Below are 16,181 nucleotides of genomic sequence, written 5' to 3'. Positions count from 1 at the left end.
ATCACAGGTGACATTTGCAAATGATGTAGAGGTTATTCCCAAGATAGCTATCAAATGCCACAGATCTCACATCATTCTGTGAACCTGAATTCCTTTAAAGTTCTGAATTATTCATTATTCCCTACTATTTAGAACAGGAGTCCCCAACATGGTACCCACTGGCACCACAGCTCCCACTGATACCTTTTTTGGCACCAACCAAGAGTTTTTAGAAAATGGGTGGGTCCAGGTAGGACTTTTACCCAGCAGGGCTTCTGCTTGGCCATTGGAAGTCTGATTGGCTATGCAGATTTTTTAAAAGTTGCTTCAGCAATGGTTGTCACCATAGTGCAAGGATCTTCATTGCATTACTCTGTTTGTATGCAAGAAAATGTTTTAAGCAATATATTCATAGAGGATGATGATGAAGAAGAAGAAGAAGAAGAAGAAGAAGAAGAAGAAGAAGAAAAAGAAGAAGAAGAGGAAGAGGAAGAAGATGAATTGGATTTATACCCCACCCTTCACTCTAAATCTCAGTCTCAGAGCAGCTTACAATCTCCTTTACCTTCCCCCCCACAACAGACACCCTGTGAGGTAGGTGGGGCTGAGAAAGCTCTCAGGAAGCTACCCATTTAAGGACAGCTCTTGTGAGAGCTATATAATCAACAAAAAGGGATCACAGTTGATAAGTCAGGCAATGAAAGAAACAAATAATGTGATGTTCTGGTTAACAATGTTTAATAAAATCATTTAAAAACCTTTTAAAATATATTTTTATACACTAGAAATATCCATTTACATAACAATATCATCACAGAAGTCCATTCTCACATTCCAATATTACAAGAAAGGTCATATGAGCACCCGGATATAGGCTCATTTAGTCAATGGACTTCCTCAGGAGTATTTCTTCCAGGGTTACCAGCCTCTTGTAACAACCCAATGTTAACGCTCTTCTGCAACATCTCATATCTCAAGTTTTCTCATCCACTCAATGACACTTAAGTGCATATATTTATATAAAGCGCTTAAGCCAGTCCAGACTTATTCATTTTACCAGATGCACAAACCTTCTGGAGTTTGCTGGCCACTAGCTCTCTGTAATATTTTTATTAGAAGCCAGCTGTTCTTTCTATCTATCTATCTATCTATCTATCTATCTATCTATCTATCTATCTATCTATCTATCTCTCTCTCTCTCTCTCTCTCTCTCTCTCTCTCTCTCTCTCTCTCTCTCTATCTCTCTATCTCAAGCAAACCATTATTTTGACAGCAAATTGTCTCAAAGCCACTTAAGTGTGTAAATTTAAGCAGGCCAGTCCTGTGCCTCTTCTACAACTGAATGCAAAAACCTCTTAGAGTCTACTAGCAAATGCTGTATGATACTCCTTTGATTTAGAGATTTAATGGCAACAATAAGGAGATATATATATATATATATATATATATATATATATATATATATATATATATATATATATATATATATATATATATATATATATATATATAATCCAATGAAGAATTTCAGCTATTAGGCAAATGCATTTGCTATATACAGTGCCAAAGGTAACGGAATTTCATTATTCCCACTGAACCTAGATGTACCATTATATGTTTTGCTTGGAATCACTTTTGCATTCTTTCTAGTGAGGGGGCAAAGAGATGTGGACAGACCTTTTCACTACTGAAACTGATGGAGATTCAGAGTAACAGGCAATAGTGTGCACAACAGATATCAGTATTGCTTTTCCATTAGGATGCCAAACTCTATTTATCCACTGGCCAATAAAGTTTCTAAAACAGTTTAGTTTTTCAAAAACTTTCTGCATTCTTTTATATCTTTCTTTAAAAAAAAAATCCCCAGCTCATTCCTGAGATAGTTGTTTTGCACTGCTCAAAGTGTACCCTTGCCAGAGGTTGTTTGGTTGTGCATAATTAAGCCAGGTAGTAAGGTATCCATGTACTCTGTGCCTAGTTGCTTTGAAAAATATTCTTTTTTGACCAAGATGTGAAAAAACAAGCTTGTTTATGACTGTTGTAAGATTTCTAATCTATAAAGCCTGCAGTTGCTTCCTTCAAACCATGCAACATTCAATATTGTTGTGAATTATAATAAAAAAAGTCAAAAAATAAACTTAAACCCTTGGGTCTCGGTATTGATTTTTTTCTATTGTGGTTGAGTATTTTGATTTGTTTTTGTTTTGTTTTAAATCATTATTGTTGATTAATATGTTTTGTAAGAAATCAGGAGGAGTAATTCATCTTAATATCCAATGCCTTCATTAGTGTTAGGTAAGCTCTCTAGTGGGCTTGTTATATTTAGTTATCCACCTCCATCTTAATAAATATCTTGTTCTTCTTGAGCCTAGTTGGTCTGGAGGCCTGGCTGCTACTGGTGGTGAACTCGAACAAAAGGGTCTGAATTTGGAAGGTTCTTGTAAAAGAATGAGGCTTTGTGAACTTGGGGACTTTGTATTCTATTCAAAATCACCAATATTTGGGCATCCATTCACAAACAATTCACTTATTCTTGATAATATATTTGTTTACTCTTTTATGGTGCCAGTGAGGGGTACATGCCTGAATGCTTCTCATCTTACCAAAACACAAACAAAAACCTTTTCTGCATCCATAAAACTATCAAGTAAATATTGATGGGTCCTTGGCTTCCTGTACTCCATTTTTAAAAATATACTTGCCAAATTCTTGAAAAATATTGATGGTTTTCCTGAGTGCTTGATATAGCCATATAAAACCCTGCCCCCTCCCTCCAATCCACAGGGGGGAAAACTGTGATGAGTGTGATGGACAGAAGGCTGTCCCACCTCTGAAGGGGAAAACAGCCACTCACAATGAGAGTGCTGCTCCAGCATCCAACCACCTTTCAGAAGGGGGGGGGGGGACAGCAGGAGCTGGGTTTGGTTTTGCTGCAGGAAGAGAGCAGTGAGAGCTCAGGTTTGGCTCAGGAAAAGAGCAGACAGAGTGAAGTGTAGCTCTGCTAGACAGAATGGTTTGGATGCACTTTTAAGAAAGAATAGAGTACCTAGTTGTTAGGCCTGTTTCTGGCAATGAGCAAACCTTGTGCCATTTAGTCTGACTCTTGGGAAAGGGCGGGCTGGTGGGGGTGGAATCCTATATGTGTTAGAATCCAACCTAGTGGCTAAGCAATAAAAGCATGTTTATGCTTGAAAGTATTAAAGAAAATTTAAAATACTCTCTAATGTGCCTCAGCCAGATTTTTCTTTTGTTCACCTGGAGTCCTGTGCTGTTGATCTGCTCCTGAAAACCAATAAATCTTTGTGGTTAATATACAACTCCTGCATCAGTGACCTCCACATTCTAGTTGTGCACCACAAAACCTACCTCAAAGCAGCAAACCCAAAACATAGACACTTGCTATCTTTAGAACACCTGGTAACCAAGGGGGAGGTTTATGTTTAAAATAAACCTGGTTCCTCCAAAATCATTGGAGGCTGTATGAATCCAGTCAGTTGATAGCACTCCTCTATTGCCAGGAAGAATTAACAATTTTTACCTTCCTAAACAGCAGGGCTGGCCCACACACTAGGCATTTGTTTAGGGCACCCGGAGGGGGGTGATAAATTGGGCTCTCCCCTCTTCCCGGCACCCAAGATAAATGCCTAATTGCCTTGCCATGGTTGCCGGCTTGTTGGCTGGTGGTGGTAATTAGGCAGCAGCAGCAGGCAGGCCACACACTCCCGGCGCACTCAGAGGAGCAATGCCAGCCTCCTGCTTACCTGCTTCAGCAGACATCACAGTACAGCATTCTATCTTAATAGAGAGCAGAAAGAGGCTTCACTCCCCCTCCCTTCCAGAACAGGAAGGGAGGGGGAAGCAAAGCCTCTTCCTGCTCTCTATTAAGACAGAACGCTGTACTGTGATGCCTGCCAAAGTGGGTAAGCAGGAGGCTGGCATAACTTCTCTGAGCACACTGGGTGGGTGGAGCACGGCACTGCATTGCTGCACCTCAGAGAATAGGGGCCAGCTCGGGGATGCCCCTATGGAGAGGGGTGGTGGGCAGTCAGTATGCCTGGGATGCCATGCGCCCTAGGGCCACCCCTGCTGAAGAGGGAAATAGCAGAGAACATATTAAACGTAAGAGATAGGTATATCTTGTCTATTTTCCTTTATGATTACAGAAACCCAATGTCACTGTCCATTTCCTGCTACTGCGGTTGGAATTTGTAGTTGTCTGTGCCTCTGTGTTAAATTTGGAAGCAGGGCCAGCTCTAGCGCGCCTAGTGCCGTAGGCAGGTCTGCCGCCCCCTCTCACTTGCAGGCAAGTGAGGAAGGCTGCAGGCAAGCAAGAAAGGCTGGGAGGGCAGTGGGCAAGTGAGGAAGGCAGTGGGTGAACAGTAAAGGTGGTAGGTGGGCAAGGAAGACTGCGGGTGAGCAGTGGAGAAGGTGGTGGGCTAATGAGGAAGGCAGTAGGTGAACAGCAAGGAAGGCAGGGAAGGCGGCAGGCAAGCAAGAAAGGCTGTAGGAAAGCAGCAAGGAAGGCAGGAAAGGCAGTGAGAAAGCAAGGAAGGCAGAAGAAGGCAGTAGGATAGAAGCAAGGAAGGTGGAGAAGGTGGTGGGCAACCAAGGAAGGCTGTGGGTGAGTGTGGAAGGCTGTAGGTAAGCGAGAAAAGCAGGAAAGGTGGGGCAAGTGAGAAAGGCAGGGAAGGCAGCAGGTGAGCAGCAAGGAAGGTGCAGAAGGCAACAGACAAGCGAGGAAGGCAGCAGGCGAGCAGCAAGGAAGGCTGGGAAGGTGGCAGGCAAGTGAGGAAGGCAGCAAAAGGCAGCAGGTGAGCAGAAAGGAAGGCAGGGAGATGGCTTGGGAAACTGGAATTTGTTGTTGCAAGAAGGCTGGACCTCACAAGGGTTTTGTATTCTGTATTTAACAGTCCCCAGCTTTTCCCTGTTTGAAGGGGGGGAGGGATACCTTCTAGACCGCTTCTTCCCATATGAGCCCAGTAGGACTCTATGATCCATAAACCAGCATCTCCTGGTAGTCCCTGGCCCCAGGAGGCTACCGTCTCACCTCAACTAGGGCCAGGGCCTTTTCAGCCCTGGGCCCCACCTGGTAGAATGAGATTTCATTATAGATCAGGGCCCTGAAAGACCTACTTCAGTTCTGCAGGGCATGTGAGAAGGAGATCTTCCACCAGGCCTTTAGTTAAGGCAGTGGGCATTCACTTTATATCTGGCCTTCCCTCCAGTGACCCCAGGTTTGAGTGACCACTTGGGCCCAATTGGATAGATATCTGTCAAGGTTAGTTTTAATGCTGGTATTCTGATAAAGATGCTTTTTAATTACTGAATGGTTTTTATTGTGTTGTTTTATTATGGAACCCATCCTGAGCCTGCTTGTGGGGAGGGCGGGATATAAATGGAACAAACAAATAACTGCTACTTAGGAAGGTAGGAAACTAGCAGGGAGAATGACTGCGGCAAAATAGTTATGTGAGCTACTGGGATCTTGGCCTGTGGAAGTGAAGCTGCTTAAATTTGAAGGAAAACGTGATTAGCCCTGTGATTTAGGATGCATCACTCTCGCCAAGGAAGAATACTAGGCTTCTTCTTGATGTGCTAGCTTTCCATATGCATGCAGTTTTTGATAGGGGAAATAAAGAATTTAATTTCCCTAATATTATTTTCACAGGTATCTCTGAATGTGGAGCTAAGAGGACTATTTAAAAAGTGATTACTTGCAACAGGGTACATTTAATACTTTTCTCCTTTACTCCACCAATTACAGTGGCTGCTGGTTTGCTTCTGGGCCTAAGTGAGGTTGGTGGTTTATTTGACATATAAAATTGTTCTTGTTCTCAGAGCCAAGAGCATGCATTTTGCTAAACAATGTTTCTCAAGTAACAGTTAAGTTCCACCAGTAAAACCAGGTCTTTGTTGGATGTCACCAATGCATATAATGAATGTTTGCCTTTACAACTGGGGCCTCAATACGTTAGAATTAGTATTTGTCCTTCTTTTGTTTAACCTTGAGTGAAAACCCTTCGTTTTTGGTATCTCTCCCCAGATAGATCTCCTTTCATTTGGCTATTTATGTACTTCTGCGATATTTTACTAGGTTTCATTAATTTTATTGCTGTTTTTATTCATTTGTAGTTATGAGATATATTGAACATCAGCTGTCAAAGCACAGGGTTGCCAGCTCTGCACTAGGAAATTCCTGGAAATGTCAAGGCGAAGCCTGGGGGAGCTGGGATTTGGGGAGGAGAGGATCTCAGTGGGGTATAATGCCATAGAGGGCAAACTCCAAAGCAAGTGTTTTCACCAGGTGAACTGATCTCTTATCATCTGGAGATACATTGTTATTCTGGGAGATCTTCAGGCACCACATGAAGCTGCCTTATAAATATGGAGCAGAGGTCCATCAGTGGCTATTAGCCACAGTAGGGGTGTGTGTGTGTGTGTGTGTGTGTGTGTGTGTGTGTGTATTGGCCACTGTGTGACACAGAGTGTTGGACTGGATGGCCCATTGGCCTGATCCAACATGGCTTCTCTTATATTCTTATGTAAATCTTACCTTTGGTACATAGAAGCCAATAATTTCTACTCATCCCAGCAGTGGTTCTTCAGACTCTCAAGTAGAGGTCTTTCACATCACCTACTGCTGTATCACTTAATTGTAGATGCTAGGGTTTGAACCTGAGACCTTTTGTACTACCACAGAGCTACAGCAACCCTACCAAAGATACATACATTCTTAACACTGATAAATAATATTAAACAACTTGGTTATACTTATATTTCTCTCATACATAGGTCTTGTCTGTCATTCAATATACTTTATTTTGTTTAATTCTATTATTCTGCTGCTGATTTTACTATGTCTAGGTATAAATTTCAAACTATGAGGATCAATGTAAAGCACAGTTAGGAGAGCTACTTCTTACCAAATTCCTTTCTTACACTACCCATGCAGAGCTTAAGGCTGACACTGAAATAAATCAGAAGTCCTACTGCTGGTGAAATGCCATTGACTTCTCAGCATTAGGTAAAAAACTGGCTCTCAGAGTATATCCATTTAAGTTATTCATTCCTGTAGACTGTCTCTGATTGCAGCTCAATTCCACAGGAATTTTGCTTGTTGGGGCACTGACAAAACACACACACACCTTGTAAGGTAACAATAAAAGGAGGCTGTTTCCTTTTAGAACATTGAGGAAAATAGCTGCACTTCTCTTAAAAGGCTTTGTGAACCAGAGGGATTTCTACTACATAGTGGCCTCCATTAAACCTTTACAAGCACCTAGCTGTGTGGAACACTGCCAACACTACGATAAAGTTAATTAGACAAAACTGTAAAGATTTTAATAGTGACCACCGTATGAGACAATTTATACTACTTGAGAGTGTTCCACCATACCACTTGAGGGTCGTAAGAAAGCAATATTTTTCTGCTCTGCACCACTTATATCTAAATTACAAAAAAAAAAATGCAGACTGGAACTTTTGAATTTGTCTTTCAAAGAGAAAGGAGGGGAGGACATTGCAGGAATAAGAAGCAGTTATATGCTCATTGTTTTTGCTCATTCAGTTAAGAATTCCAGCATGTAGTTTTCCAAAACAAAATGTCAATTGTTCTTCAAGTATAGAAAAATTATCATTGTGGGGAGGGCAAGATAGAAATCCAAAATAATAAATACAGTAATAGTAGTAGTAGTAATCAGGGTTTTTGTAGCAGGAACTCCTTTGCATATTAGGCCACACACCCCTGATGTAGCGAATCCTCCAAGAGCTTACAGTAGGCCCTGTAAGAAGAGCCCTGTAAGCTCCAGGAGGATTGGCTATATCATGGAGGTGCAGTCTAAAATGCAAATGAGTTCCTGGTAGTAGTGGTGATGGTGGTAGTAGTAGTAGCATCTACTACTGCTTGATAAATCTCTCTAAGCATAATAGGTGAGATAAGATCAGCTACACACTAGCACTAACAAAATAAATCAGTCAAAGATACGCAAGGAAATGAAAAGAAAGACAGATTAATAGATGCAGATAAAACATGACAGAATCTAACACGATTTGAAATCAGGATAATCAGAGTTTAAAATTGGAATAAGTCTGTTGGAGCATAGCTAGTTAAAGCCATGTCATCACCCAGCCTGATTCATCCAGTATAAACAAAAACTAAACTTGATTTATTCCTTCATAATCTTGTTTAGTTCTTTTTTGTATTCCTGTGTGGGGTCTGAGTCCAGTTGTTTGTAAAAAAGCACTATTTGTCTTGGAGCCTCCTGGATGTAGTCTGATCAATTCATGATGACAATGGCTGCACCTTTGTTTGCTTCTTTTAATTTTAATGTAACACAATAAAAACTGACACATAACGCTGTACCCCACCCCAACAAAAGAAAAAAAAATGTTTGTTACCTTCAAGCTTGAGAAGAGATGAGTGGAGCATCTCAGCTATAAAAAAATATCTCCTGTTCTGACAATTTTTTGTTTCACTGTTGTTCCCTCTTAATTAGATCCAAACAAGTGTTGATCCTATATATTTAACTTGTATTCCTGTTGTTGTTCCTTGTTATTCCTCTACATGTCTTAAAATATCTTCATCATTTTACAAGTTAATTTGCTGTTCAGCCCTGTATATAAGTTTGGATGGCTGTCTTCCATTTCTGTGTCTCTGAGGAAGTTTGTGTGCACACAAAACCTTGAATAAAACTTTGTTGGTCTTAAAGGTGCCAGTGGACTCTAATATTGTTCTATAACTCCGTATTGTTAGCTTTGATTTCTTTCAGCCCCCTTTTAAAGCACTTTGGGGGGGGGGCGGATATGGTATCTGTTATTTTATCCTCAGTACACAATAAGCAGAATATCATTTTTCCTTTGCTTGTGATCAGTAGCCAATGCAAGTGGAAAAACTGAGCTGAATCTTTTCATGGTTCAGGGATCTTCAGATAGGCACACTCAGATCTTAAATAAGGTGCTCTCATCCTCTAATGTGATACATTTGTGCTATAATATTGGAAAACCAACAAATACAAAAGATGGAAGATGAACACTGGATTGATGATCCATCAATGCTATTTCCATAAATTGAATTTCTCCCTAATAAACTTCCATTGAGGTGGGATGTTGAAGCTGCCATGTCATCTACTTGAACAAGATTTCACAGTTATTCAAAAACAGAACTGTCAATTCCACAGCTCTGAATTCATTTCTGGTATGAGATCACTTAATTTAGTTTAATCACATTCTGGTTTTTTAATCCTTTATTCCATTTATATGCATATACATGTCAATCATAATTTACAAAACAAATGATGACTAATGGATTAACGGCACACAAATTAAAAATGTAATAATGTAAATAAATTTTAAAATATAAGTGGAAGCTGCACAGAATTTATAACAAAAATTCTGACCATTGGAAAACTTGTACAAATTTTAAGAATCACTACTTCCATTTTTTTTAAACAAAAGATGGGAAAGATAGTATTAGCCATTATGAACCTCCAATCCTCATTACTGACAGCGGAGCAACTGTAATTAAAATATGTTTATTATTATAGGGAATAAGTATTTGCCATGAACTCCAAAACAAGAGGTTGTTTATTCAGGGAGTCCCATTCCTTGGGTAAATATGCATCAGATCCATTAGTTATACATGGAGTGGCCTTCATACATCATTTTAGTACCATGTTTCATTTTAGCAGCAGTAGACAAAGGTGTGTGTACAACTTTAAGACTTTAAATTCTCCAAAGAAAAGACTTGTGCAATTAAGTAGAGGAAGTGCAAATAATTTGACTTTTTTTTCCTTTACAGATGACAATGAATGTGCAAACGCCACACAGCTTTGTGGAGAAAATGCTTACTGTACAAATACAGTGGGGAGTTACTTCTGCACATGTGCCCACGGATTCAGATCTAGTAATGGCAATGCAGTTTTTGTCACTAATGATGGGTCTTCTTGTAAAGGTATGAAGCCAATGGATTTGGTAGTCTTTTCTCAACACATTTCCTTGGTTCAGTATCAGAATCCAAAGATTTTACTGAACTCTGGGCTTTGAGCCTCCTTACAATCTTGCTGTTGGTCATGGTTCCTCTAGCTCAGGATCCATGTCATATTTTATTCATTTTCTGAATATTGAACAACTAGTTCCCTATCTTCTTACTTCAACGAAATTGTGTTAATGTCAGCAAAACTTTAACCTCAATAATCTTGCAGTTTTGATTGCAATAGATTCAGCATTGATTTTGCTTCTTCATTTATCTCAGTCCACCATCCGTTTGATTACATATGATTACATAAGTGTTATGTAGCACTTTACCATGATGGGTTGGAGGTGGAGAGAAAGGCTTTGGCATAGTCTCAAGTTTCATTGAGCATCCATCAGCATACCACTCTGCAAGGGAAGATGGAGCTCTAGCAAATAGCATCTCAAGTTCTGATACACTACAGTATGCTGTTTCTTGCATTGCTCTATAGCCAACATAAATGTCTAGTAGTAAGTAGGGATGTGCATTCGGCTCGGCCGAGCTGAAAATACAGCCGAATCAACGCTGATTCGGCTGTATTTGTAACTGGCCGCAGCCGAATGCCATTGCCGCCCATTATGCGGCTCCCGAACGCGGCCGCCGTATTCTCCCGAACTGCTATTCGGGAGAATACGGTATGGCTGTCAAAAGGCGGCTGTCAATGTAAAATCCCATAGAAAAGGCGGGAAGTGGCTTTTGCAGCCTCAATGGAGCTGCTTGCTTAGCTTCCCGCCTCTCCTTAGTCTCCTATAGCCTGCCTCCCTGGGATCAGGGAGGGGGGGGAGGGGGAAGAGGAGCCCCAGCAGCCAATCCAAAGCATGCATTTGCAAAATGCATCGCAAATGCATGCTTTGCAGGGCTGTTGATGTGTACTGTGTAGCCATCAGCTACATTGTTATTTTGATCTTTTGCTTACTTGGGTATCCAAGTAAGCAATGTTCTCTGGCCAATCAGAGAGAGCAGTGCTATTTTTTGAAATTGCTCTCTGTAGGGCCAGAGAACCTTTTTAAGGAGTCTTCCTGCTGGACTCCTCCATTGCTGTGTTGGTGTGTATGTGGTGTGGGTTGGTGTGAGAGAGATTGTGCTGCTGCTGGTGGCTGGCCCTTGGCTTCAGCTCCTGCCTGCTGCTCTCTCACTGCCTTACCAGAGACCTCCCTGGACTCAGAGAAGACAAGGTAAGACAGTTTTGGGGTTCTTGTTTTAGTTTTTGTTGGTAAAAGGACTAGAGTCCCTTTACTTGTTCAGATTTGGGTGGGTGAGTGCTGGGTGGGTAGGGTAGCCTATTTGGGGTTGAGGTTAGGTTCTGCTGGGGGTGGGGGGGCCTGGGGTGGGGTGGTTTTGCTAATTTGCCCATATCTTAATTTAGTGAGAGGACTTTTTAAAATGCAGTGTCCTTTTACTTCTCCTGATTTGGGTGGCTTGGATTTCTTGGGGTTAGGGTGAAGGGGGTTTTTTTTGGGGGGGGGAGTTCCTGTATTATTAAAAGTTGAGTTTTTTACTGTTTCATTGTTTGATTTGTTGCTGCTGTGTTGTGTTGCTGCTGTGTTACTTTTATCTTCAGGTTATTGGGGGGGTGCTGTTTGGCCTAATTTTCATTGTTTTGTCCCCCTTTTCTGGTTCTGGTTTTAGGGGTGGGGGTGTTGTTGTTGACTGATTTGGCCTGAGTTTTCTTACTGGTGAAAGGCCACTTTTTAAAATCTTGAGTTGGTTTGCTTGGCCTCTTGTGATTCTCTGGTTTTGTTTAGATTGTGTTGTTTGGGGCAGGGAAGCTGGCACCTGGGTGAGAGACCCAGAGGCAGCAGGCTTTTTGTGGTTTGCCAGCTCTCCCCGTGTTGTTTGGGGCAGGGCTGGAGAGCTGGCACCTGTAGATTGTGTTGTTTAGGGCAGGGAAGCTGGCACCTGGGTGAGAGACCCAGAGGCAGCAGGCTTTTTGTGGTTTGCCAGCTCTCCCCGTGTTGTTTGGGGCAGGGCTGGAGAGCTGGCATCTGGGTTTGCTGCAGCCAGGTCTGCAGAGCAGACCTTGAGCAGATTGTGTTTTGTACTGCCACGACGTTGGCAACTGGGTTTTTATTTGTGCCAGGCCTGCAGGGTTCATAGATTAGATAGAGGGATGTAGTGCATTTGGGGCCTATAGAGATTCTCTGGTGTGAAGTTAGGATTGGCTTTGGGTGCCCCAGGAATTGGACCCCCTGGCCCAATCTTTTTGGGACTTGGGGGGGTTGTAGGGGAGAGTCCCCTGCAGGTCCCCTGCAAATTTGGGGGCTCTCCCTCAAACCCCCTCCCCTCCAGGCGGCTTCAATTATACCCTATTTGCCATTGATTTCAATGGCCCATAGGGTATAATGATGGAATAGGGGCACCCTCTTTGGGTGCCCTTGGAATGGGACCCCCTGGCCCAATCTTTTTGGGACTTGGGGGGGTTGTAGGGGAGAGTCCCCTGCAGGTCCCCTGCAAATTTGGGGGCTCTCCCTCAAACCCCCTCCCCTCCAGGCGGCTTCAATTATACCCTATTTGCCATTGATTTCAATGGCCCATAGGGTATAATAGGGCCGTATATTCGGAAATAGCCGCGCATTGTCGTATATGCGGCTATTCCGAATACGGCATTCAGAAGTATAGGGGGAATCCGAATTTTTTTTCCCCGTGTACTTCCGAATCCGTGTATTTCCGAATTTTTTTTTTTTGCACATCCCTAGTAGTAAGTATAGCATCAGGGTACATCCCCAACAGTTGGTCCTTTGAAAATGTTGATCTCCAGTTTAGGTTCCCTATATACAATGAAAAGTATATAACTGCTCAATGAACTTGCCTACCATGTTGAATTTTACTGCCAAACTTACTGTTTCCAAGAATGCTTATTTTCTTGCCAATTCAAGGTCAAGAATCTACATGTATACTTATCAGTATTGATGGGTAGATGGGATTGCCATATGGCTTTGCTATTTGTATTCTTACTGGGCACAGCTATGCACTTGTATCTAGAACAAGCATGACCCTGGAAATAATAGTGAATGAAGAAGCTTGTGTTTGCATTTTCATGAGCTTCCTCAGTGCATTCAATAGCTATGGTTCAGAGCTGAATACATGAAATTGTCTTATCAAGTCAGAACAGTGGTCTATCAAGGTCAATACCATCTAATTTAAAAAGCAGTGGTTCTTTAGGATCTCAGTTGCATCACCTGCTAACTGACCCTTTTAACTAGAGATGTCAAGGATTGAACTTGGAATCTTCTGTATGCAAAGCAAATGCTCTACCACTGAAGTACTTCTTGTACAATTCTCTATGCATCTGTTCACAATCTGCTTGAATAGTGTGTGTTTAGAATTTATACTGAACAAAAGGTTTGCTAGAAAAAATTGTTCCTTAACCATTTTTATAGACCCCAAGGATTGTTCTTCTTTAAAAGAAATGTAACTATTTTGCATTTTTAAAGTCTTCTGGTGTTTTTCTTATGCTGCTGGTGGCTCCACAGGGAATAGGAGAACAATCAATACATCTATTTTGTCTTTTGGCAAGTATATTACCCCTGTGTTGATTGTATCTTATTCAAGACACATCTCTTATGCTTTACAGTCCTGATAATTTGTTTGCCTCACAGTATTCCCAGTATGGAAGTTATGCTTGCATTTTAGTCTAGGGAGGCATTTGTTTAACATTTCTGCAAGGATGTTTCATACACCCATCAAGCCCTTTATTCAACTTGATATGATTTTATTACCACTCACTCCCACAATGAAATATCTAGAACTTGAGAGCCTGAAGTCCATTTTAGATTTCCCATGTCTTGACAATGTTGTAAAGATGAAGTAATCACATCTGTGAGTTCAAAACACAGAATGCAGTTATTTGGAAAATCAGAATAGTAATATATATTAAAATTGTCATATAGATTGATCCTGATATACTGGAATGATTAAAAATGAATATACCCCAGATATCTGAATTTTGATTACCTCTAATTCTTTCCTCATTGACTCATTTAACCTTATGCTAATAGTACTCTAGTTTATCCTCTTTTCTGATCAGCTGCATATTTCAATTCAGTATGATCTTTTTTATATACAAAGTCTTGGGAGAGATCCAAAACTTCCAGTTAATCAGGCAATTTTGATAAATGAGAGTGGGACTTACATAAGTTTACACTGACATTTCCAAAAGCAATAACTGCTGCTAGAGACAAAAAAAAATCACTAGATGAATGGCTGAAGGGATAACAGCACTGGATTTTATTAAACATGACATGTTCTTTGGCAATGCCCAGTTTTAGGAATTATGAAATATATTAGCCTGTCTTTCTAAGACACTGGCATGCTGTGTTTCACATTCCTTGCCTGTTCCCCCATACATCAAGCATGACTGACAGCTTCCTGGTTTGAGGGGCCTGTAGCCAACCTCCCATGTGCAAGGATGCCAAAATATAGGAACCAGGGGAAACCAGAGCTTGTTTTCTCCCTGTAAACTCTAAACTGTGATTAAACCATGGTATAGATTCCAGGTTTGTGTGAAGAGAATGAACTCCAATAAACCAAGACACCTGCATTCAGACATCTTATAAAATTGGGAGGTCTTCAATCACTCTATTGGAAGATGGAGGGGGTTGTATATGAGCATGGCAAATAAGTCATGTTTGTGCCCAGTGCATAAAAACTGAGGGTCACCATGATATCTAAATGTTGCAACAGTCATTTTTTTCTCTTGAATTCTCTATTGGCTTGTGGCTCACATGAACTTTACTACTGTTATTGGTATAAAATGACACTGTACAATTTATCTTTTTGAACTATTTGTATTTTCAAACTATTTGTTTTTCAAATGGAAAGAAATTTCTGCTTCCACATATTTCTTTTTGGGAAGACAATGTTTCCTGCAATGGAATTCAAGTATGAAGTAGAGGCATTTATTATTTAAAGAATTTGTATCCTGCCTTTACCTTAATAGGGTCAAGACAGATGGGGGGAACAGGACCTCAGAGTGACAGTTATACAAAATAGAATACTAAGGCTGGCTTTTCCCTCAGTTTCAGGCAGCTGACACTGTCAGGTAGACTTATGTGTTTAAACTGGCCATTTCATATTTATTGTAATTAATATGTAATTCCTCGTGTAATGGCTGATAATGAGGGGAGGATGTCTGATTTTCTACCGGGTTGCTCTGATATCTTTCTTTATTGTAGTATCCAAAGATACTATTGGTTTCACTTTAACAAGGCAGCCATCATTTTTCTTATCAGGGCATTGTAAGAGTACTATGTTACTTAGAGAGAGAGCTGCAAGAGTCTCTTGGCTTTTTTTGATTGACTGCAAGCTGTTGCCAATAGGATTACATACGTGCCAATCTTGAAGGACTTTACCTTCCTTTCTCCTCCCAATGCCTGCCCAGCTTTGCCAAATTTTCCCTTGAAGTGTACACTCCCCTGCTCGCCTGCTGCTCTCCAAACCTTATCCTCTACCTAAGCAAATCTGCCTCAAGATCCTCCTCCCACTTGCCTGCCCAAATGCCTTTGCTGAAAGAAGATCTGAGTCTCTGCACAGTAGAATTCTATAATCCTTGGGTGTCAAATATAAGGTCCAGAAGCTTAGCTGGCCCATCCAGGGCTCTTATCCAGCCCATTAGTAACTGGTTCAAGGGAGGGAAGACAGGAGGCTGTTGGGGAAGGGATGAGTGGACACACACAGTGAGGTGTATGCGGTTGAAGCTGTTAAAAATAGAAAGGAAATGGCTAGAAGGCAGAGCTAAAAGGCTGCACTACAATAGTGTGTGCATGGGGGGGGGGGTGCAGCAAAGGCAGTGAAAGGGCAAGCGTGGTGGTTTTTCCCACCTCCTCCGACTGAAGCTCAGTGAGGACTGGCAAAGCTGCTATATGGGAGGTGGAGTGGAGCTGTTTAGCCAGTACTACTGCTGCTGCACCTATCAACTTCATGTTTTTCCCAACAACAACCATGAAGGGGAGTTGGCAAGAGCAGGTATACAGAGCAGCAGTTTGCTGATGAAGGGCCAGGGCCAGTGAGGCAGAGATGAGAGAGGAGGGCCATTGGGAGGGCTCTTTAGCTTGAAGAGACAATGACTGAGGGGTGACATGATAAAGGTTTACAAGATTATGCATGGGATAGAGAAAGTAGAGAAAGAAGTATTTCTCTCCCTTTCTCACAATACAAGAACTTGTGGGCACTCAATGAAATTGCTGAGCAGTCA

The 16,181-nt window shown here is 41.4% G+C and overlaps 1 protein-coding gene across 3 annotated transcripts in view; it reads left to right on the top strand.

The window, feature by feature from the left end:
* Positions 1-16,181, top strand: part of ADGRL4 (adhesion G protein-coupled receptor L4) — a 167,558-nt gene that overhangs the window by 63,412 nt on the left and 87,965 nt on the right. For all 3 annotated transcript variants that reach the window (XM_060232084.1, XM_060232085.1, XM_060232083.1), the window contains exon 3: positions 9,776-9,928. In XM_060232084.1, coding sequence (XP_060088067.1) covers positions 9,776-9,928 — 153 coding nt within the window. The remainder of the gene's footprint in view (positions 1-9,775; positions 9,929-16,181) is intronic.

This window comes from Heteronotia binoei, chromosome 2 (genome assembly GCF_032191835.1).
Source record: "Heteronotia binoei isolate CCM8104 ecotype False Entrance Well chromosome 2, APGP_CSIRO_Hbin_v1, whole genome shotgun sequence".
In the NCBI taxonomy this organism is placed as follows: Eukaryota; Metazoa; Chordata; class Lepidosauria; order Squamata; family Gekkonidae; genus Heteronotia; species Heteronotia binoei.
This window is presented reverse-complemented; position numbering and strand designations above follow the sequence as displayed.